Source organism: Lolium rigidum, chromosome 5 (genome assembly GCF_022539505.1).
Source record: "Lolium rigidum isolate FL_2022 chromosome 5, APGP_CSIRO_Lrig_0.1, whole genome shotgun sequence".
NCBI classification, from domain to species: domain Eukaryota; kingdom Viridiplantae; phylum Streptophyta; class Magnoliopsida; order Poales; family Poaceae; genus Lolium; species Lolium rigidum.
Window position 1 is genome coordinate 236,288,377 of NC_061512.1, and position 23,200 is coordinate 236,311,576.

The 23,200-nt window shown below is 44.8% G+C and overlaps 1 protein-coding gene across 1 annotated transcript in view; it reads left to right on the forward strand.

The window, feature by feature from the left end:
- Positions 1-16,319, forward strand: part of LOC124654759 (solanesyl-diphosphate synthase 1, mitochondrial-like) — an 89,222-nt gene extending 72,903 nt beyond the window's left edge. The window contains exons 6-10 of the mRNA XM_047193747.1: positions 14,013-14,098; positions 14,310-14,442; positions 14,539-14,628; positions 15,223-15,321; positions 15,777-16,319. Of these exons, the coding sequence (XP_047049703.1) occupies positions 14,013-14,098; positions 14,310-14,442; positions 14,539-14,628; positions 15,223-15,321; positions 15,777-15,956 (588 nt within the window). The 3' untranslated portion in view covers positions 15,957-16,319. The remainder of the gene's footprint in view (positions 1-14,012; positions 14,099-14,309; positions 14,443-14,538; positions 14,629-15,222; positions 15,322-15,776) is intronic.
- The last annotated feature ends 6,881 nt before the right edge of the window (positions 16,320-23,200 follow it).

Genomic DNA, 23,200 nt, shown 5'->3' on the forward strand with positions numbered 1-23,200 from the left:
CATATATCTTCAAATCCGTCTTGATCGCGGCCCACTTCTGGCTTGGTCAAATTCCGGTGATAACACAAGGTTTCAAAATTCATATCAACTCACTTGTTCCCATCTAGAGTAGTCAATTTTTAATTGATTAGCAATAGCAACTATATGAGGGGTGCTATCTAGCTTCGAGTGGTGTTAATCTAAACCAAGTATTGTTCTATTCTAGACCAAGTGAATCATAAATCAAAAAGTACGTTGAAATAAATAAGCCAAAATAAAAATAAGTAAAAACATGGGATAGGTAATACATAAAAGTAAAATGTGATGGTGCCTTTGCTTTTGTAGAGTTAAGCACTTGTGTTTAGCAAGGGTTAGCTTGCCTTGAGCTGAGTAGTTATCGAAGTGCTCTTCTTCTTCCTGGGAGTAGGCTTCCTCCTCTTGATACTCCTCGTTACTAGCGTCTATATACGAATACGAGGTATAAATACTAAACCAAACTCACATACTAAGCTAGAAACACTCAAAAGAGTTCACACTCTAGTCCTATTATCAACCAAACATGTCATGGTGAGTTATTTGATGAATTCTTATTTAGGAGAAAATAATTTCCTCTCATTATTCCTATTTCTTAAATTTGGATATGTAGATCCTTAGAGAAAATCATTTCTTCTCCTTACCTCATATTAAGATTTAATCTCTTCATATAATAATCAGGTATGAAATATAGGTTGACCCAATTCAACATTTCATATCTATTATATGTGAGTATAATTTAATTAAAGTGCTACACTACACATGTTATAATACTACTATTTTAAATGCATTAAAATCTCTAAGTAATAATTATCAGGGGTTCATTAGCCTAGGTCATTCCCCCTGGTTATATCACTTAGGATCAAGATTTAAATGAGAGAGTAGCTCTCATAGTATTTATAAAATTTGAATTCCAAGTTGAATTGTTCTAGAATTGACTACATAGCTATCTTATTTGATCTAGTCCATGATCATACAAATAACATGTCTATATTATTGCATAATCAATTAGGGGACATCATTTGTGATTTATTGGAATTGGAAACAATTCAAAATCATTTATAGATTATTTTTAATGATTATTTGAAGTTAGAAAAGGCCCTGCCTTGTTATTTTTGTCATTTAAAATTTAATATGAATTTGGATATGAGGCCAGTGGCATTATTTAGATAATTTCATGAGCTTTCTAAATATATAAAATTGGTTAAATTTGGTGTAGTATATCTCAAGATATTCAAATTTGAAGTTAGCATCAGTATTTGAATTTGAACTAAATGGATTAATCCTATTTGAATTTTTGGGCCACGCGGGAAAAGCTAATGGGCCGAAATGGTTTAAACTAACACTGCGCGGCCCAGCACGCATCTGGTGCGAGTGGGCTGCCTGACGAGCGGGGGCCACCCGTCAGTGCCTCATAACACGCCGAAGCGGTACGAGCAAGCGAGGCCGTCGGATCTGATCAGCGATCAACGGCGCGTGTGCGTCGTCGTCCCCGGCGGGATTCCGGCGAGCTCACGGTGTCAGTAGGGGGTCGGAGAGCCTACCAGGGTTCCCGCGGTGCTCTGCTGGTGGCGAGGTGACGTTGTCGAGGATGCTGAGTCGTCTGGTAGCAGTGGCGAAGCTCGGGGTGGCGCCAATCGTCGACGGTGATGTCCTGGCTCCGGCGGGCTTCGTCTTGCAATTGGAGCAGCTCCGGTGGCGTGGTGTCAAATTGAGGTGGGGAGCGTGTTCAGAGAAGGGAGAGGAGCAAGGTGTGTGAAGAACTTGTGAGCTGAGGAGCTCTATTTATAGAGTTGATCGGTGGCCGTGGGGTGCTGCAAGGGCGCGGCCATGGCGTGGCGCTTCCGGCGAGCGAAAGGGCAAGCGAAGGACAGCATCTCCTAGGCGTCGTCCTGGCGATGCTCAACGGCTAGCTGGCGCAGCGAATGGGTGAAGGAATCGTCCAGGGTTTCGTTTCGAGTGCTGCGGTACCCGCGGTACTTCGCCGGCGAGGACGACGGTGACAAGGCTCCTGCGCGTGTTCGAGTATGTCTAGTGTGTAGAGGGCGAGGAGTAGCTGCTCAACGTCGCGGTAGGGATGCAGGGCGAGGACGGCAGCGATCGAGTGGGCGACGTACTGGCGCGGCCAGTGCGCGCTCACCGCGTGCATGGGCGCGTGCTGTCAAGGTTTGGACACGGGCGTTCTGGGCAATGCCGTGCAGTTGCGATCGAGTGGGCGGTACAGGCTGAGTCCTTGTGCTGCAGGGATGCTCGAGGACATGAAGAAACGACGAGGGAGAGGCCAGGGAGAGAAGTGCACAAAGTGGCCGGCATGGCCACGGCATGCATAGTTTTAGGGTTTTCTTCTCCCTCTCTCTCACTTTAATCGATCAAGGAGGTACTGGGATGATGCAGGGGTCCTAGAAATAGCTAATGATCACAAGATTGAAGTGGTTTAGGGAAGAAACCAGAGGGTAAAAGAGTGTAGCTCAAAGTTGGATTAATGCCTGCCAAGTGTTTGTAAAAATGGCCGCATGAACATTTTTGTCGAATTTTGAAATTCTTTTTGGTACATCTCAAAGATATAATTAATGTGAGGTATTGGTGGTGGTGGCACTCAATTTGGATTTGATTTGCAAGATTTCAAATTTGAGGTGATCTTGTTTTTCTTCTCAGATCCCATTTTGGCAATTTAATTCTGGTCAACCTAGTCAACTCTAGCCATGGTGGTCAACATGAAAAGTACTCATCTTGACATGGTCTTGGATGACATGGCTTTGGTTGACAAAGTTTAGTTTAGGATTTGAGAAATACAGGGGGGTAAAGTGGTGAAGAAAATATTTTTGGTCCAAATGACCATTATCATATGTATGTGAGATTTTTGATTTCCTTGTATTTAATTCTTGATCCAATGATGCAATTGTGTTAGTTTATCATATTGAAGTATTTTAGAAGCAAGGGGGCAAGCAATTTTGGCCTTGGTTGAGGATTTGCATTTGTGCATAAGGTGTATGTAAGTGAAAAATGGGTTTTTTCCCATTTTCTCCAATTTACTTCACATTAGGGTTTTGTGATCTTGGTGATTGTTCATATAACAATATTTAAGCATGCTAACACTCATCATGGCAATTTGCACAAAAGAAATCACTTAAATGCACAAAACTATATGTGGCACTATATGCATAGAAAAGTTTTTGTTTGTTGCAAATTTTGAATAATTGAACTCTCTCTTGATTTAATATTGTTGAAACTTGGGATGTTACAAACCCTTCCCCCTTACAAAAGATCTCGTCCCAAGATCTTGAAGAAAACTAGGTACTAAAGAGATTGGGGTATTCAGTCTTCATAAAGTCTTCTTTTTCCCAAGTGGCCTCTTCTTCGGTGTGGTGACTCCATTGTATCTTCAGAAACTTGATACTGCGGGTACGGGTGGTTCTGAAAGCTTCTTCCAGTATGCGAATAGGTACTTCGCGGTATGTTAGATCTGAGTTGATATCCACAGCGCGATGGTCGATCTTCTTAAAAACCTCGGTCTTCTCAGGTACTTCTAAGCATTTCCGGAGTAATGAGATGTGAAACACATTGTGCACCGCTGACATTTCTTCCGGTAACTCCAGCTGATAAGACACTTCTCCTCGGCGACTTAGGATTTTGAAAGGTCCGACATATCGAGGTGCGAGCTTTCCTCTAAGTTGGAATCTCTGCATTCCTTTAAGAGGGGACACTTTGAGATATACGAAATCTCCGATCTCGAAGGTCATCTCTCGGCGTCTTTTGTCGGCGTAGCTCTTTTGTCTTGATTGGGCTGTCTTGAGGTACTCGCGGATCTTGTGAACCTTCTCTTCGGCTTCTCGGAGAATATCTGGTCCAAAGACTTGACTCTCTCCAACTTCTGACCAATTTAGAGGGGTACGGCACTTCCTTCCATACAGGGCTTCAAAGGGGGCCATTTGTAAACTGGCTTGATAGCTGTTGTTGTACGAGAATTCTGCGTATGGCAAGCAGTCTTCCCACTTGGATCCATATTCTAACACACATGCCCTCAGCATATCTTCTAGTATCTGGTTGACTCGTTCAGTCTGTCCATCCGTCTGCGGGTGATAGGCTATGCTAAAGTTCAGCCTAGTTCCGAGTCCTTCATGTACCTTCTGCCAAAATCTGGAGGTAAATTGGGATCCTCTATCAGATACTATTGACTTCGGGGTTCCGTGCAGGCTGACTATCCGTGAGATATACAACTCTGCAAGTCTTGGTCCTTGGTAGGTGGTCTTGACCGGGATGAAATGGGCAACTTTGGTCAATCTGTCGACCACTACCCAGATAGAATCATTCCCTTTACTAGATCTGGGCAATCCGGTGATGAAGTCCATTCCTACCGAATCCCACTTCCATTCGGGAATCTGCAGGGGCTGTAGCAGTCCTGTGGGTCGTTGATGTTCTGCCTTGACTCTCTGACAGATGTCACACTTGGCGATGTAACTCCCGATTTCTCGCTTCATCCCATGCCACCAGAACTGTTCCTTTAAGTCCTGGTACATCTTGGTACCTCCGGGGTGAATAGAATACAAAGTGTCATGGGCTTCTTTCAGAATGACCTGCTTCAACTCTAAATCTGACGGCACACAAAGGCGTCCGTTGTACCATAGCACTCCTTCTTCATCAACAGTGAATCCCGGTGCTTTTCCTGCTGCTATCTGGCTCTTAATCCCGTCAATGCTTGCATTGCTCTTCTGGGCTTCCTTGATTTGACTAATCAGGGTGGGTTGAAGTTCAATGCTGGCAAGAAATCCTTCACTCACTAGCTCCATTCTAAACTGTTCAAACTCTTGGTGAAGGCTAGGTTGCTCTTCGGCAATCATGGAGTTCAACTGACACGGCAGTCTACTCAAAGCATCTGCTACTACATTGGCCTTCCCTGGGTGATAGTGGATTTCCATATCATAATCCTTGATTAACTCTAACCATCTCCTTTGCCTCATGTTCAGCTCCTTCTGGGTGAAGATATACTTCAAACTCTTGTGATCCGAATAAATCTCGCATCGATTACCCATGAGGTAATGACGCCATACTTTCAAGGCTAACACGACGGCTGCTAGCTCTAAGTCATGGGTTGGATAATTCTGTTCATGCTGCTTCAGTTGCCTTGATAGGTACGAGATCACTTTGCCTTCTTGCATCAACACACATCCAAGACCAATCTTGGAGGCATCACAATACACGTCAAATGGTTTGGTGATGTCCGGCATGATCAGTATTGGGGCTGAAGTCAGTCTGCTCTTGAGCTGTTGGAAGCTCTCTTCACACTTGTTCGTCCATTCGAACTTCTTGTCCTTTTTCAACAATTGGGTCATTGGTCTGGCTATGCTTGAGAATCCTTCAATGAATCGGCGGTAATATCCCGCCAATCCGAGAAATGCACGGACCTCAGTCTGGGTGGTTGGGGCTTTCCATTCTGCCACGGTCTTTATCTTTGAGGGGTCAACGGCAATTCCTCCTGCTGACAAGATGTGTCCCAGGAATCCTACTTCCTTCAACCAAAACTCACATTTGCTGAACTTGGCGTATAGCTGGTGTTCCCGAAGAGTATCTAAGACCATTTCCAAGTGTTGCTCATGTTCTTCTTCGGTTTTGGAGTAGATAAGGATGTCGTCGATGAAGACAACGACGAACTTATCCAGGAAGTTCATGAAGATCTTATTCATGAGATTCATGAAGTAAGCGGGGCGTTGGTCAATCCAAATGACATGACATTGTACTCATACAATCCATATCTGGTGGTGAAGGCAGTTTTGGGGATGTCCGATGCACGGATCTTCAGCTGATGGTACCCTGTCCTAAGATCAATCTTAGAGAACACGGTGGCACCGGCCAACTGGTCAAACAGGTCTTCTATTTTGGGCAAGGGATACTTGTTCTTGATGGTGACATCATTGAGCTTGCGGTAATCCGTGCATAAACGGATCGCACCATCCTTCTTGTCCACAAACAAAACTGGTGATCTCCAGGGTGATGCACTTGGTCTAATCAAACCTTTGGCTAACATATCATCCAGTTGTTTCTTTAGTTCCACCAATTCTGCCGGGTTCATACTGTAAGCTCTCTGGGCTATAGGTCCTGTTCCGGGGATTAACTCTCGATGATAAACTCGATATCCCGATCCGGGGGCATACCGGGTAGGTCATCTGGAAACACATCAGAGTATCTACAGACGACTCTGATTTGATCCAGGGTGGGTTTGGTTAAACTCTGGTTGCAGGTAAATTTTCTGGGCAGTTTTTCTGAGATGTGCTCAACTAACACTCCGGTGCTACTAGTCATGGTGATGGCCTTCTTGGCACAATCAATCAATCCATGATGTTTGGACATCCAGTCCATACCCAGTACTACCTCCAAACCTTTGGTTCCCAGAACAATCAGATTGGCATAAAAGTCTATTTCATGAATTCTGATAGGAACATCTTTGCAAATTTTTCTAGCTTTAGTGGTTGATCCAGGTATTTGCACTACCATGACATGCTTCAAACTGAGGGGTTGAATCTTACTAGTGCATGCAAACTCTTCCGTAACAAATGAATGAGATGCTCCAGAATCAAACAGCACTCTTGCAGGTATTGAGTTAACAGAGAACATACCCAGCACGACATCTGGGGCTTCCTGAGCTTCTTCCGCACTCATGTGAAAGAGGCGGCCGCTACGGTTGTTCGGGTTGTTGGGGGCGAACTTCTTGTTGTTGGCGACACGGCGTTGCTGCTGAGCAGGGCCAGTGGTGTTGGCGGCCATCTTGGCGAGTCTCTGGGGACACTCTTTGGAGTAGTGCCCCACCACGCCACACTCATAGCAGTTTGATGGTGGACTTGTCCTTGGGGGCGACAGGGATAGCATTGCTCCCAGTCCTTGGAGCAGTGTTGGTGTTGGGGTTGGCAGGGGCTCTTGTCGGAGCGCGGTTGAAGTTGTTGTTGTGGTGGACGAAGTTGTTGCTGTTGTGGTGGTGTCCTCCCGTCCTGGGGTTTCCTCCACTCCGGTTCTGATAACCGGGGCGCGACATCTGTGCCGGTGGCCTGTTATTCCTGGGGGTGAATCCTCCGCTTGAGCCAGGGCGAAACTTGGAGGTGTTGCTGGGCCCACTCTGGTGCATCATGCGGCGCTTGCGGTTTTCATTGGCTTGGTTCAACTTGCCCTCCATCTGGATGGCGGAGTCAACAAGGGCTTCGAGGTCAGCAAAAGGGATGTTGACCAACACGGTCTGCATCTCATCGTGCAGTCCGTTCAGGAACCTCTCCTTCCTCTTCTCGGTGGTGTCAGTCTCATCCGGGGCGTACCTTGACAGGGTGAGGAACCTGTCGCGGTATTCTACCACGGTTAGACGGCCTTGCTTTAACTCGCGGAACTCATCCCGCATCTTCTTGATGAGACCCGGTGGCACATGGTACTTGCTAAACTTGAGCTTGAAATCTGCCCAAGTCATTAGTTGCCCCGCATTCAATGCGCGAGCACTTGTCCACCAGGCACGTGCGGGTCCTGCCAGATAGTGGGTGGCAAACAGCACCTTGTCATCATCTTCTACTCCGGCAACCTCAAGATTGTTCTCCATGGTTTGGAGCCAATCATCAGCATCAAGGGGTTCCTCCGTCTTGCTAAACACCGGTGGGTTGGTGTTCTGAAAGTTCTTCAGCTTGGAGCCCGGGTGATCATGGTTCCCGTGGCCTTGGTTGTTCTGTGCTAACTGTTGTAGAGCAGCTATATTGGCCTGCCTTTCAGCGCGTTCAGCCTCTCTGTCCTCCATCATAAGCTGCAACATCTGCATCAGTGCATCCGGATTTGCGTTGCGATTGGGAGGTGCCATCTGAACAGAGATATGGATCATAAAATGAGAGGGACAATTTCTATGGCTTAATTTGGGGAGAAACATCACAAATATTTAAAACTTGATTCAGAAGATGATAATATTACACACCACATAGTCATGAAAGTAGCACTTATTACAAGCTAACAATCCGGAGGGTTTGAAGAACCCTTTCAATAATCTACAATACATGGGGCGGATACAAAGGACCGATACATCTCATACTACGCGGTGCTCAGATAGGGGATGGAAGCTATCCATCGATGCGGAGCGGGAAGGTGGTGTCCATCCCGGGAGGCAGGTGCTGGTAGAAGTCCTGATCTCCTTCTTCCTCCGGCTCGTAGTCGTTGTCGTTGCTGACGTTGGAGTAGCCATCCCCTTGGATGTCTTCCCCCTCGCCTTCTCCTTCCAGGATCTGGAGCTGCTCCACCTGAGTGGAGATGGTCTCCTTCAGGACGGAGATCTTGGTCTTGAGGCGGTGGATGGTGGAGTCCCTCTTCGCGACCAGCTGGCGAAGAGTCCTGCGCTCCTTTGCGATGACCTTGATGGTCTCCGCGTACTGGTTCAGCTGCTGCTGAGTGTGGTTGGTGGCGGCGCGGGAGTTATTCAGCGCAGACCGAGTCTCGAACAGCATGTAGTCGAGGTGATCCACATGGTGCCTCAGCACGGGGTGGTATGGCAGGCTGAGGGGCAGACCAACAGAGGAGTGCCTTGCGAAGTGCGCAAAGCGTTCCCCTTCGATGGCCAGCCGAGTTCTGCCCGCACGTACGAGCGAGAGACTCCTCGCAGAGCATGGGCGAGTCCATCCACCCGTGTGTTGTCGCGGAGCGAGAACCGGATCTGGCGGAACATGGGTGACTCCGGCTTCCCGTGAAGGTTAGCCATGATGAGCCACCGGAGCTGGCCGTTGGCTTGGTCCGAGATCTGGCCTCCGTAGAACACGGGAGGCGAGCGTCCGAGGAACTCGGTGAGAGCAAACAGATCCCTTTCAAAGATCAGATCCCCACCGTTCGCCAAGTCGTACACTTGGGTTTGGATGAAGGGCTCCGTCGGGATGATAGGCTCCATCTGTAGAGGGAGTGACAAGTAAGTTAATAATTGTAAGTGTTCAAAATTTTAAGTAATAATCATGAAATGGATTATTTTTTTTAAAAAAAGATTTCCAAGGTAAGGGTATGAGTGTATTTTCATAACTATTTTATTATAAACTAAGTTTGTTGGACGTCCATTCTAACTAGGGTCTCCTAAGGTCAAACAATGGCTCTGATACCAACTTGTCAACACCCGGGTTTTTAAGTCCGGATGCCCTATTACATCATACATCGCAATCCCAGGAAGATTGTTTTTGCGAGACATAATAGTAAGTCGTTCAGAGTCATCATTTATTACAACACATAAGGTCTTACAACAAGGGATCACATGATCCAATATTACACAAATAGATTGTTCAACATCACAAATAAGTAGCGGAAGCGTAGTAGTAGTGGACTATATATTCCACAGCAACGCTTGACGTTAGAAGACGATCCTAGTTATCGTAGACGTCCTGCTGTCCATCATCCTGATACTGTTGCTCCTCTTCAAAGTCTGGCATTTGAATAGCCAGGGCAAAGCCATGAGTACTTTTAAAGTACTCGCAAACTAATACTATGGTAAAACATATTAAGTGTAGTAAAGGGGTACTAAGCTCTAGGTTTATTTGCATAAAGCCAGGTTTTCCTTTGATAAACATTTAATAAAATCCTCATTATTTAATAGACTAACTCAAGTGGGAACATTAGTGTCATTCCCACAATTCATTTGGGATCCAAATCAATTCAGCTATCACCATCACCATTTCAACATAAATTCTGATAACGGAAGTAGTATGGCCTTTCCAACCGTCCGTAACCGCGGACACGGCTATTCGAATAGGTTTAACACTCTGCAGAGGTTGTACTCTTGTGCCACAACTTTTGATTACATCCGTCGAGGATAACCCCGAATCATCGTAACTCAGTACGCGGATCATCAACCATAACCTTTCACTTATATGTCCTAGTATAGGCACCTCTCCCCATGAGCTTGGCCCCCCGGTGAGAACCAACTGTTAACCCGGGAACTGCACAGGGCTTCACTACAAGAAAAGTTCTGATAGACAACGTCCCAAAATCGTCAACTAAGGGGCATTTTTCGTCGCCTATGGGCCTAACCCGACCCATAATCAGTGTATTGTGGGGGTGCTATGTGTACATTGGAAGGCCTATCGCATTCAAACCACGGCATCATCAATTTTATCAAAAATCACCATCTTCTCTTGTTCATCTATCTCCATTTTACTTTCTTTCAAAGTCATTTCACTTCACCATGTTCCCATCTAGAGTAGTCAATTTTAATTGATTAGCACTAGCAACTATATGAGGGGTGCTATCTAGCTTTGAGTGGTGCTAATCTAAAATCAAGTATTGTTCTAGTCTAGACCAAGTGAATCATAAATCAAAAAGTACTTTGAAATAAATAAGCAAAAGTAAAAGTAAGTAAAAACATGGGATAGGTAATACATAAAAGTAAAGTGTGATGGTGCCTTTGCTCTGTAGAGCTAAGCACTTGTGTTTAGCAAGGGTTAGCTTGCCTCGGCTGAGTAGTTATCGGAAGTTCTCTTCTTCTTCTGAGAGTAGGCCTCACTCCTCTTGGTAATCCTCGTTACTAGGTCTATATGCGAATACGAGGTATAAATACTAAACCAAGCTCACATACTAAACTAGAAACACTTAAAAGGGTTCACACACTAATCCTCATCAATCAAGCATGGCATGGTGGATTGTTGGATGAGTTCTTATTTAAGAGAAAATAATTTCTCTTAGCATTATTACTATTTCTTAACCTTTGGTATGTACAGCTCCATTAGAGAAATCAATCTCTCCTTATTACTTCATGCTAAAATTTAATCTCATCATATAATAATCAGTATGAAATATAGGTTGACCAAAGTCAACATTTCATATCTATCTATATGTGAGTACAAGTTAATTGCAAGCACTACACTTCACATAGTTTAAATACTAACATTTTAAATGAATTAAAATCTCTAAGTAATAAATATCGGGGTTCATTAACCTAAGTCATTTCCACAGTGTCATATTACTTAGGATCAAGATTTAAATGAGATGGTAGCTCCCATATTATTTGTTAAGTTTGAAACCCAAGTTTACTTGCTCTAGAATTGACTACATAGTCATTTTATTTCATCTCATCCATGATCATACAAATAACCTGTCTATATTATTGCATAATCAATTAGAGGGCATCATTTGTGATTTATTAGAGTTGGAATCAATTCAAATTCGATTATGGTTGAATTTTAAATAAAGTTTGAATGTTCAAAAGTTCCTGTCTTGTCTTTTTTATCAGATTAAATCTACTTCGAATTTGGAGGTGGGACCAGTGGCATGAGCTAGATAATTTCATTGGCTTTCCAACGGTATAAAATTTGCTAGATTTGGTTTGGTAGATTTCAAACTATTCAAATGTGAAGTTGACATCAGTAAGCATTTGTATTTAAACGAATTAAACGAAATTTAAACCAACTGGGCCGCGCGGGAAAAGCCTACGGCCCAAAATTTAAACGAAACGTTACGGCCCAGTAACGCGCCGTGTGAGTGGGCCGCCTGACGAGGTGGGAACTCACATCGGTGACTCTTTAAACAGCCGGAGCGGTACGCAGCAGCCGAGAGAGCGTAGGATTAGAACATGATGCGGCCGGTCGCCGGAGCATCGTCGTCTTCGACGACGACGGCTCATCGACGGCGAGCCTAGGGGTGGGAGAGCCTGCCGGGCCGTTGCGAGGTACGCGCGTGTGCGCGGAGAAGTGGAAGTAGATGAGGAAGAGCTTGGGGGCCGGCGGCGCTCGGGGAGGCTCCAATCGAAGCGGAGGCTTCCCGCGGGCTCCGGCGGACCTCGAGCTTCCAATTCACCGTTGCTCCGGCGATGTGGTGTTAAATTGAGGTGGGGAGAGTGATCGGTGAAGAGAGGGGACCGAGATGGTGTGAAGAAGTTGCGGGCTGAGGTGCTCTGTTTATAGCGGGCGAGGGTGGGCGGGTGAGGTCTTTGCAAGGGCGCATCGACGGCGTGGCCTACTCCGTCGATCGAAAGGGCAAGGCGAGGACAACATCTTGTAGGCGTCGTCTCGGCGATGCTCGAGGACTAGGCGGCGTGGCGAGGGGACGGCGGGATAGCTCGGCGCGTGTGGTGATCATCACGGTACCGCGCGGTGCCTCGCGCGGCGAGGACGACGGTGGCGAGTCCTCCTCGCGCTGCTCGAGTGTGGCTAGGTGATAGAGGGCAGGGTGTAGGCTGCTCAACGTCTTTGGTAGGGATGCGGGGAGGACGGTGTCGCTCGAGTGCACGACGTACTAGCGCGTCCGGTGCGCGGTGAGCGCGCGTCTTCCAGCTGCGCCTGCAGCATCGTTTTGGACACGCGCGTTCCGGCCAATGGCGAGGCTTGGCGAGGGCGGGGAGTGTACGGTGAGGTTCCTCGTGATGCCAAGATGCTGCGGGACAAAGAGAAACGTTGAGAGGAGGGGCTGGAGAGAGGGTGCCATGGGTGGCAGGGTGTGCACGGCATGGTGAGTTTCTCCTCACTTTTCCACTCTGCCAAGTCCTAGCATGTACCAAGCTCGATGCGGGGAGCCAGGAGGGATCAAATGATCACAAGTTTAAAGAGGTTTAGTCAAGAATCCATTCGTGTAATAGCATGTGACACCATTCAGGAATTATGCACTTGGCCATGTTCGACACAATGCCCGCATGAACATTTTGGTCAAATTTTGGAAATCTTTTTGGCACAACTCAATTATATAATTAAAGTGAAAGATTGGTGGTGGTGGTGCTCATTTTGGAATTGATTTGCAACATTTCAAATTTGAGGTCATCTTCATTTTGATTCAAAGTCCTCTCTTGTCAACTCTCTACTGGTCAACCTAGTCAACTCTAGGGAGGGTGGTCAACATGAAAGTTGTAGACCTTGACATGGTCTTGGATGACATGGCTTTGGTTGACTAAGTTTAGTTCAAGAGTTGAGAGAATCAGAGAGGTAAAGTGGTGAAGAAAATATTTTTGGGCCAAGTGACCATTATCATATGTAAGATGAATTTGAGATTTCCTTGTGTTTGATTCTTGATCCAAGGATGCAAAAGTGTTAGTTTATCATATCTAAGTATTTTAAAAGCAAGGGGGCAAGCAATTATGGCCTAGGGTGAAGATTTGCATTTTGGTGTAAGTTGTATGTAAGTGTAATATGGGTTTTTCCCATTTTCTCTATTTCTCCTCAAATTAGGGTTTGATCATCTTGGTTAGGGTTCACATAGCAATTGTTAAGCACACTAATACTCATCATGGCAATTGCACAAAAAGAAAACACTCAAATGCATGAAACTATATGTGGCACTTATATGCATATAAAAAGTTTTTTGTTTATTGCAAAATTTGAGTAATTGAATCTCTCACTTGATTGTATTATTGTTAAAACTTGGGATGTTACACGTTTGGTATCCATCATTTGGGCCTGGAATCCTGGAATTCATTTCGGAATTCCATAGGTGGGCTGTTTGGTTGCCACAGAATTGGGCCGTCATTTCATTTAGGAAATCCAGCAAAATGACGCCATGGGTAAACACGATTCCGAGTTGAGACCTGTCATTTGCGTTTCTCTATGGAAGCCATTTACAAATTCAATATTGAATTCTGCTGTCATTTGCAATTCCTGTGGCAACCAAACAAGTGTCCATTTCTGGAATTACAATATAAATGAAATGAATACATGTATTCATTTCAAAATGCTACAAACGAAATGAAAGCCTGGCTTCCAAACGACTTCTAAGCCTTATTCATTGGAACAGAGGGAGTATATCTGTTATAGCACATGAATATTTTGCTTTTTTCCGTTCGAAAAGTATTTAGCTAGTTAATATTAAGCTGGCAGTCTCATTTTTTAGGGGCTCATGTGTCTTGTTTTTTTTCTCAGTTCAAGCTTATGCATTCAACTGAATTATCACTCACAAATATTGTCCTTGCCTATTTCCCGTTTCCCAGCTGAGCTCATATTGTAATTCCAGGTTGTTCCTTATGTTTGCAGTACTTGCGTGCTCTGTTTCTTGCAAGTGTTATATATTACTCTACTTAATCAACCTAATTTATGCAGGTGGTATCTCTAATGGCAACTGCGGTGGAGCATCTAGTCACTGGTGAAACTATGCAAATTTCAACAAGCAGAGAGCAACGGCGAAGGTTAACTATTTATCTCTGTCATGATTCCAGTTGTTCATCGTATCACATCTAACAACTAAAACCAAGAGATACCCTAAAATTAAAAACTAAAACCAAGAGATGCAGGATAAAAGATGCTTGGACATATTTGCTTCTTTATTTACTACGTTTCCTCATTTTATTTCGATGTCATTGTTTGTTGGTTCTGATATGATTCTTAAAAATCGTGCAGTATGGAATACTACTTACAGAAGACATACTACAAAACAGCATCATTGATATCAAATAGTTGCAAGTCTGTTGCTATTCTTGCTGGGCACACTGCTGATGTTTCATTGCTTGCATACGAATATGGACGAAACCTGGTTTGTAAAGCATCTTGCAGTTCTCTTTTTTTTTTATCCCATCTAATGTTCTCCTGTTAGCGTGGCAGGAAATTAATTAACTCGATATCATTGCAGGGTCTAGCGTTCCAGTTGATCGATGATGTTCTTGATTTCACAGGCACATCTGCGTCACTTGGAAAGGGTTCATTATCTGATATTCGTCATGTAATGGCAGCCCTCTTGTTCTTGTTATATTTTATTTGCAATGTCTATTATCTGAAATTGCCGTTTGCCCTCCAAAGTTCCAACTACTTGGAATATCGTTTGTTAGCCTTCATTAGGGCATATATACATAAAATTTTGCTGGCCAAATATTGCTACATTGGCTTATATGCATAGACTGCGTCTTGTCTGATACTAAAATGTGTGTTGCCGTAATTGCATTAACCACTGTCTTGAATTTGTCACCCTCATCTGTGTAGATAAGAGTACTTCTCACAAAGGAGGACTCGCATAATTGTGTCTTTTTTAGCCGTCATTGAATCGCAATACACTTCACATACTGCTGGAAGAATAATAATTGCCTATGCATTGTGGTAGTGCAAGTGAAAGTTAGATGCAAAATGCGGCTAACAAAGAGCTTTTGTATCAAAATACTAAAAATACTTGTTTCTTAATGCTCACATATTTAACAAATTACCAGTATATCCAGTTAGAAATGTGTCAACCGAGGAGAACATTCTGCTGTTTCTCTTGTTTACTCCTAGCCGCGCAGGCAGTGGTTGTTTTTCTCTTGACATAATGGCATTCATGATGCAGGGAATCATTACTGCCCCGATGCTATATGCAATGGAAGAATTCCCACAATTACATGATGTTGTTGACCAGGGTTTTGACAATCCTGCAAATGTTGATCTTGTGAGTTATTATTTTGTATCAAGAATGGGTGCTGTCTTTTTCATTGTTCATTTTATTCTACCTATAGGGTAAAAACAAACATATACTCCCACTCCCTCGGTCTCATGAAACTTGTCTTAGATTTGTCTAAATTTGGATGTTTCCACACACTAGATATTGTCTTGATACATCCGAATTGAGACAAATCTAGGACAACTTCAATGGGGCGGAGGGAGTACATCTTTTGGAATGTTACACTTCAATGCAGATGCTCATTATGCTATTGATGCATAATCGTCATTTTTGTAGACAGTAGACCAGACACTTGGACAATTCAGAAGAACAGATTTTAGAACTTAGTCATTCAACCAGGAGTTTGAATTGAGATAGCTATTAGCTAACATAGTAGTCACCATATGATTCATATCCACACCATGTTGAGAAAAACTGTGTTGACCTGTACTTGCAAATCGCAGGCCTTGGACTACCTCCAGAAGAGCCGGGGTATCGAAAGAACAAAAGAGCTTGCACGAGAACATGTTAACCTTGCGATCAAGGCCATAGAAGCTCTCCCAGACAGTGACGATGAAGATGTTCTGATTTCAAGGCGTGCTCTTATTGATATCACACAGATAGTCATCACGAGGACAAAATAGAAAGATTATTCACAAGGCAAAGATAAGACAGAACTCCGCCACATGTGTAGACCACGTGGAAAATTTTGCACGAGAATTGGTCATTGCATTCTTTCCATCGCTGAGGTTTCTTACAGCTTTAGGATTATATTTCCTGGTAATCATCCTAGTTGGAGCCGTAGTGGTTTTTAGTTACTGTTGGATAAGAATATGTGTATTAGTTAGTATACCACCGATTGGCAATTGCAATGATCACGTGATCATAAGACAGTAACAATACAAATGGAAGTATTTAACATGTTATACAAGGGAAAAGTGGAGCTGCCTTGTTGGGCAAGCTATATTGCATCTGTTAACCCAGGAATAATTTATGTTCTCTGTACCCTTCGTGTCTTGAACTGAGACCTACTATTATCTCATTTTGGCACATTCTGCATTTATGCGAGGTCAGATGCCTTGCAATTGGGTTTATTGATCTGAATAAATTAGAATGTCAAACAGCGGATTGATTGATCAAAATTGGATGTTGTTGAGTTAGGCTTCAGTACTAGGCTTGTCTCTAGAACCTCTGTGCTCCGGCCTGCAAAACGATGGCATGATCGAATAATGTTACTCCTACTTAGATTGTCGAAACTAAGAATGGTCATCAAACAATGACATTTGCTTGTGCTCTGCATATTGAAACACATCTATATATATATGCCCAAGGCTTGGAAGGTCCAGTAACTCCAAGCTTCATATGTAGTATTATCGAAAAAAGAACACATAATGAAAGGCACAAACAACAGAAGCAACAGCTAACTATTAACAGGGAGATCCATTTAGTAAGCCAAGATGGAACTCTTGCACCTCCTTTTTTAACCAAGAGAAATCCTCATCCCTGTCCTGCTCCATTTCGTTAATGGATACAGCGAATTCAGCATCCCACACTGAATCGAAATAGACAGTCTCTTCCATTGTATCTACAAACAGAGTCCCATACCAGTACTTCCCTTGACTGATAAGTTCTTCATTGCACACTGGATTTTTCCACTAGCCATATCCTCGAATTATGTGCAGCACCCACGGTATGTTTCTGAAGTTGGATTTATAATCTTGGTCCCTTCGCACTCACAGTGAAAGCAGCGGCCTGTTCTCAAAGGCAAAATAAAAAAAGCATCAACTGCACAAATGTTCATATTAGGACATAACAGTATGCAACCACACCCCTCAGTCTTTCATTCGTATCTCTGCTTGGTGAACCACCTAGGACTGAGGGCATGCATGCACAATACATTAATTAATCATTAAGTGGCATATGTATAGCATTGCATATGGCATACTATTGAAGTACTCCCTCCGTCATGTAACTCATATTTTATTGATCAAAGTTTTGGCTCGAAATACAAAGTGGCTTTACATATAAAAACGGAGGGAGTAACAAGAATACGGTCATGGCATAATCAATCGCTCTTTCTATCTATATTCCCCTGGGGATGCAAAGTCACAGGTAGGACCATTATTGTTGTTTCTTTTGATAGGGAGATACTCAGATACCTAATATGATGATGATAGCAGGAACATCAATTAGAGTCCGGAATGTATCCAAACTTTTGCATCCTTGGCACATGTCAGATGCGGGGGAACAACTGTCAGACATATTACCAAGAATCCTCTTAACAAATGAGCCAGGAGGATACAAGGAATTGGGCTCGGGGCAGTTCAGATACCAGCCAGCCAGCAATGCGTAGAATCAGGAAGAGGTGGATGGTGAGAGGCGGAGATAGAACTAGCACAGAGAGGGGCATGAGAATGGAGATAGCACATCAAACAGGCTCCTGCACCTCAAATGTTGCTGCATCTCATTCTTAGCTAAACATCAGACTGCAGTAATCAAAGCCATAATAAAAGGCACAAACAGCACAAGAAACAGTTAACTATTAACAAAGAGACCCTTATTGTAAGCCATTAACTCTTGCGTCTCATTTTTTAACCAAGAGAAATATTCCTCTTCATCCCTATCTTGCTCCATCTCGTTCATGGATACAGCAAAGTCACCGTCCCATGCAGAATCAAAATAGACACAGTCATCTTCCATTGTATCGATAAACAGAGTCCCGTACTTCCCTTGACTAATAAGATCTTCGTTGGACACTGGATTTTTTCCACTAGCCATATCCTCAAATTCAGTGCAGCGCCCATGGTATGTTTCTGAAGGTGGATGGATAATCTTGATCCCTTCGCACTCACAGTGAAAGCAGCGGCCTTTTCTCAAAGCAAAACAAAAGAGATCATGTCAACTTAACATGTATATCACTTCAATCCTAATGAGTAATTATAACAATAAAAAACATCAACTGCACAAATGTTCATATTAGGACATGACAGTACGCAACCATCCGTCAGTCATATAGGAATCTCTGATTTGTGCAGGATCAAGAACCACTTAGGACAGAGGGCATGTATGCATAATACATTAATCATTAAGAGTGGCATATAGCATTGCATATGGCATACTATTGAAGTAGCAAGAATGAGGTCATGAGGGTAATCAGTCAGTATTTCTATCTGTATTCCCTTGGGGTGCAGAGCAACAGGTAGGACCATTGCTGTTTCTCCTTTGATAGGGAGATACCTAATATGAAATGATGATAGCCAGAACATCACTTAGTGTTGACCGGTATGCATCCAAATTTTCGCATCCTTGCACATTCAGATACGGCGCAATACGTGTCAGACATACTTCCAAGAATCCTCTTAACGAATCAGCCAGGAGGATACAAGGAATTGGGCTGGAGCAGTTGAGTAACAGCCAGGTTTGTGAGCAATGCGAAGAATCAGGAAGAGGTGGATGGTGAGAGGCGAAGGAGATATGAGAATGGAGATTGCACAACAAACAGCCTCCTGCACCTTGAGTAGCTTGAGGTGATTTTGCTTTCCTGCATCTCATTCCTAGCTAAGCATCTGACTGCAGTGATCACAATTCACAACAAACTGGAAAGATCCCTGTTTAGATTAGATAGGATGGCAAAAGGGCCAGGAGGTGATGGTAAATTGGCAATTGGCTGGGCAATTAGAACACAAGCTATGTTGGTGGTAATGATACCCGTGACCAAGACAAATCAACAATCATGTAACTACATTATACAAATAATATGGCAGACTCGTTTTTTTTTCTGGTAAAAGGGTGTAATCTATTTTTTCATCATCACTATAATAAACTTAACATGTGAACTCCCTGTAAATACACCAAGTCAGATGTCAAAAAACTTTATCCTACATATATGGGTCATTTGTCAACATAAGTTGCGACAATATGTTCACAACAAATTCCTTCACAGCATCCATCAAACTGATTCTAGTATGATTATGGGCAACAAGATTCACATACTGTGGAATAAGTATGAATTTTCTAGGTATTTATCACCGATCTTTGGATGCTAATCAGGGACATAACAAGCAATATTTCTAGTTGATTATATGATTTGTCAAATACATTTTTTCTGATTTTATGTATTCTGTAGCAGGTAAGCATCCTTTCAAAGGATTATGATAAATAAACTACTCCCTCCGATCTCTTTTAGTTGACTCGGATTTAGTATAAAACTGCACTAAATTCGAGTCAATTAAAAGGGATCGGAGGGAGTACTAAGTAGCCATGTGAGGAAGAATGATATGTCTAGATATGAATTTAAGAGAGAGAGCATACCAGCATCTTTTGATGGCTCTAATATAGAGCAGCACAAAGATGCCACGTCTTCATCAATGTTGCTACACTCAATGAAGAAGAGTGTGGGAACTGCATCAGCATCAGCAATCTGCAAACCTTTTCGTTTTGCCAAGATGTTCATGTGAGAAAATGGGTATTTGTAGTCGCCTGGGATGTAGCATATACCATGCTCAGGTATTTCAGCATTTACATCACAGATAACATGAAGTTCATATTCCTGTCCCTATATTCAGATAAGGACAAAATCAGCAGAGGTATTATCAGAGGTACTGCTAAGAGAAGATGTAACAGGACCAAAAAAATAAACTCACCACTCGTTGTGCATATCTGAGCAATGCAGCTTTAACCCTTTTGACAATTGCACTGTGGAAAGCCTTAAATTTCATACGTTTGCCTGCGATAGTATTGGAGGCGTGCATGTTCAAACCTGGAACCAGCTTCGGAAATTTACTAGGCGGAAACTTTTGTGATAAAGTTTCAGATATGGTACAAACATCACTGGAGGAGAGCATCCCATTAACGTCAAGCGTTGAACGCAGGGTTTCTCCCATGGCTGGCACTACTCTTGTTGCAAATTCTACAAACGCAGTAGCGCTAGGATGACATGCTGCAAGAGAGGCGGCATCATAGGCCTCGGAGTGACAAAAGGGGAAGGCTTGATCATGACCATCTTCTTTTGCGCTCATAATGACCCTATCAAGCTGGGCGTTGTTTATAAGCAGGTACCTCATAGCTTGATATGTAGAAAGGTCAGGAAAGAGGGCACATACGTAGGCAACAAGACCCTCAAGGGAGAGGCACTCGATGCGTGCAAGCTTCTTCGTGGAGATCATTTCGACCTCGAACTCTCGCTCCGCAGGAAACACGGTGTCATACCAAATGGTGTTGAGGATTATGTTGGTGACAGGATCAAAAGGCCCGTAGCAGTGGCCAGCCTTGAGGAGGCCACGGTGGTGGCGCGAACACAACTCGTGCCTTGGAATGCGAGAAATCGCCTCGAGGTACAGCACATGGATTTTATCCAGGAGCAATAGCTTGAGAGAATAATCCAGCCCCACTGCTGGAACGACTGCAGTCTTCCTCCTTTCGCTGCAGCGTTGCATCCTTGAGATGGCACGCTGCATAGGCCTCTGTGGGTCGTCGTCCATCATAATATCATCCTTGGTTAAGGTGAATAGCTCAGAGAGTCTGTTTATAGTGGAATGGCCGATGCAGCCCTTTGTCGGCACAAGGTTGGAGACCTCGTCGACATGGGAAGCCAGCAAGAGCGATCTAGACACAAATGCTGGGACAACCCCGGGATGCATTGCGGAGGAGATGGCAGCACAGCCGAGAGCGATTCTGGCCGTCATGTCGTGCATGGTGAATGTGTATGTGGAACAATAATCCTCCTGGATGAGATGCACGGCAACTAGAAGGTCTGCCTTGGACAGACGCAAGTAGCGCAGGGCGTCCTGGATGGTGAGGTAGCGGAAGTAGGAGGTGAGGAATGTGGCGAGACCGCGCAATGACCGTACCGCGATGCCAGCGTCCTTCGACCCGGAGCGATTGGGTTTCATGGAGAAGTCTTTGCTCGACTCTATGATCTCGGAGATGGTCTTGCACCTGGTCCGTCGGTTATCCGCTTCGCTGGTGCTCTTCTTGGTGCTGCCGGTGGATCGTCGTGGTCTCTTCCTCTTCTTCCCCTTGCCTAGCTCGTGGACGACGGTGTTGGAGATGATGTTGGACACAGGGTCGAGGAAGCCGAAGCAGAAGCCGGCGTCGAGGAGGCTCGGGATCAGCTCCGGCGGGAGTCGATCGAGCGCCTTCTTGTAGTAATCGTGGATGTGATCCATCGCGACGGACTTGTTGTGTTGGATGCCTTCCGGTCTTCGATCCATGTGGTCGAGACCATCGGTAATCATACGGCGGACGCGGCGCTCGCCGGCCATAGCCCCTTCTCCTTCTCTTTCTCTCTGTCTCTGACGCAGTTCAGATTGGGAAGGAGCAGAAGCACGACGTCTAGGGTTTACCAGGCTCTTATCTTTTTCTTTTTCTTTTTGAGCAAATTACACCTAGGACGCGTCTGGCTCAGAAACGGTAACGTAAACATAATCAGATTACACCGGCGCCGCTCGGTGATGATACTACCTCCGTTCGGCTTGGGCATCTCCAAGGGTTCCATGCAAACAAAACAAAAGTAACTCCTTGATGATTATAGCACAGCATATATGAATAAGATGGCTCATAGATAACTTATGCCCGTAGATTTTTCTTTCACTTTGTTATATACATCAAACGTTGACTGGACATTTCTAGTAAAATTGATGTAATTACTTTTGTGATCCGAGCAACTTATGTGATATATGCAACTATCTGCTCATCAACTTCGTGGTTTGTAACGATGTGGTCTTGATCGTGTTTCTTCCTCCTCATCGGATGATATTAATGTAATATATATCTGATGCAGTTTGAGTCATGTTCTAATGGCTGTGTTCTAATTGATGACTTATTTGTAACTTGCTGCTGGTCTAAAATCCAGAATACTAGTTTGTGGTGTGGTAATTCATTGTTTGGTGGTTTGGATTCCATTTGTTTTCAATTGCTGATTGGTGTTTTGGTACTCCCTCCGGCCCGTTTTAGTTGACGCGGCCGACTTTTTGCAGAAATACCCTCAATGAATTTCCGACACAACCGTAACTCCTCCCACCGCGCATCTCGTTCCCCTGTCTTCTTCCTCGCTCGTTCCTCCCGCTCCGCTCGCCCCCGCCGCTCGCCGCTCGCCCCCGCCGCTCGCCCCCGCCGCCCCCGCCGCTCGCCCCCGCCGCCCCAAGACACCTTCTTGCTTACCCCTGATGCGCTGCCGCCGCCTTGCGCTGCTGCCGCCTTGCTCCCGTGGCGATGCCGCTTGCGAAGAAACGGCCGCCTGGGAAGATTGGAATTTTCCCGGCCCCTCGTGCTCTCTCGGGCGGTCGTAGGACTCGACGGCGCCGCAGACGAGGAGGTCCTCTGGCTGGTCGTTGACGACGAAGGAGAGCTTGGTGAAGTTGGCGAAGGGGATCTGCTCGCCATCGCCACCGAGCAGTTCCCCGAGAACGTACCCAAGGTCATGCCCCACACCCGCCTCCCGCCGACTACTTCCCCGACCGCGTCCCCATCACCATCATCGACACCTCCTCCAGGTCAAGCCCGCTCCCCCCTCCTCCATCCTCTCAAGATTCCACCCATGTCTTGGATTTCGATTGCGGATTGATTGATTTGATTGCTCGAATTGGGCCGGTGATTGACCCCGTTCTTGTCCGCGCCGCAGCCCGGAGCAGAAGCAGAAGCTCATCGCCGAGTGCCAGGCCGCGGACACCGTCGTGCTCACCTACGCCTGCGACAGGCTCTCAACGCTCGAGAGGCTCAGCACCTACGGCTACCGGAGCTCAGGCGCATCCTGGTGATTAACCTTCTTGCGCTTCAAGGCTGATGCAGGCCTGGGCTGCTCATGATTCGTCAGGTTGCCCGTGGTGGTAATGATTTCTGCTCTTCAATGTTTCAGCTCAAGGCGCCTATCATCGTGGTGGGGTGCATC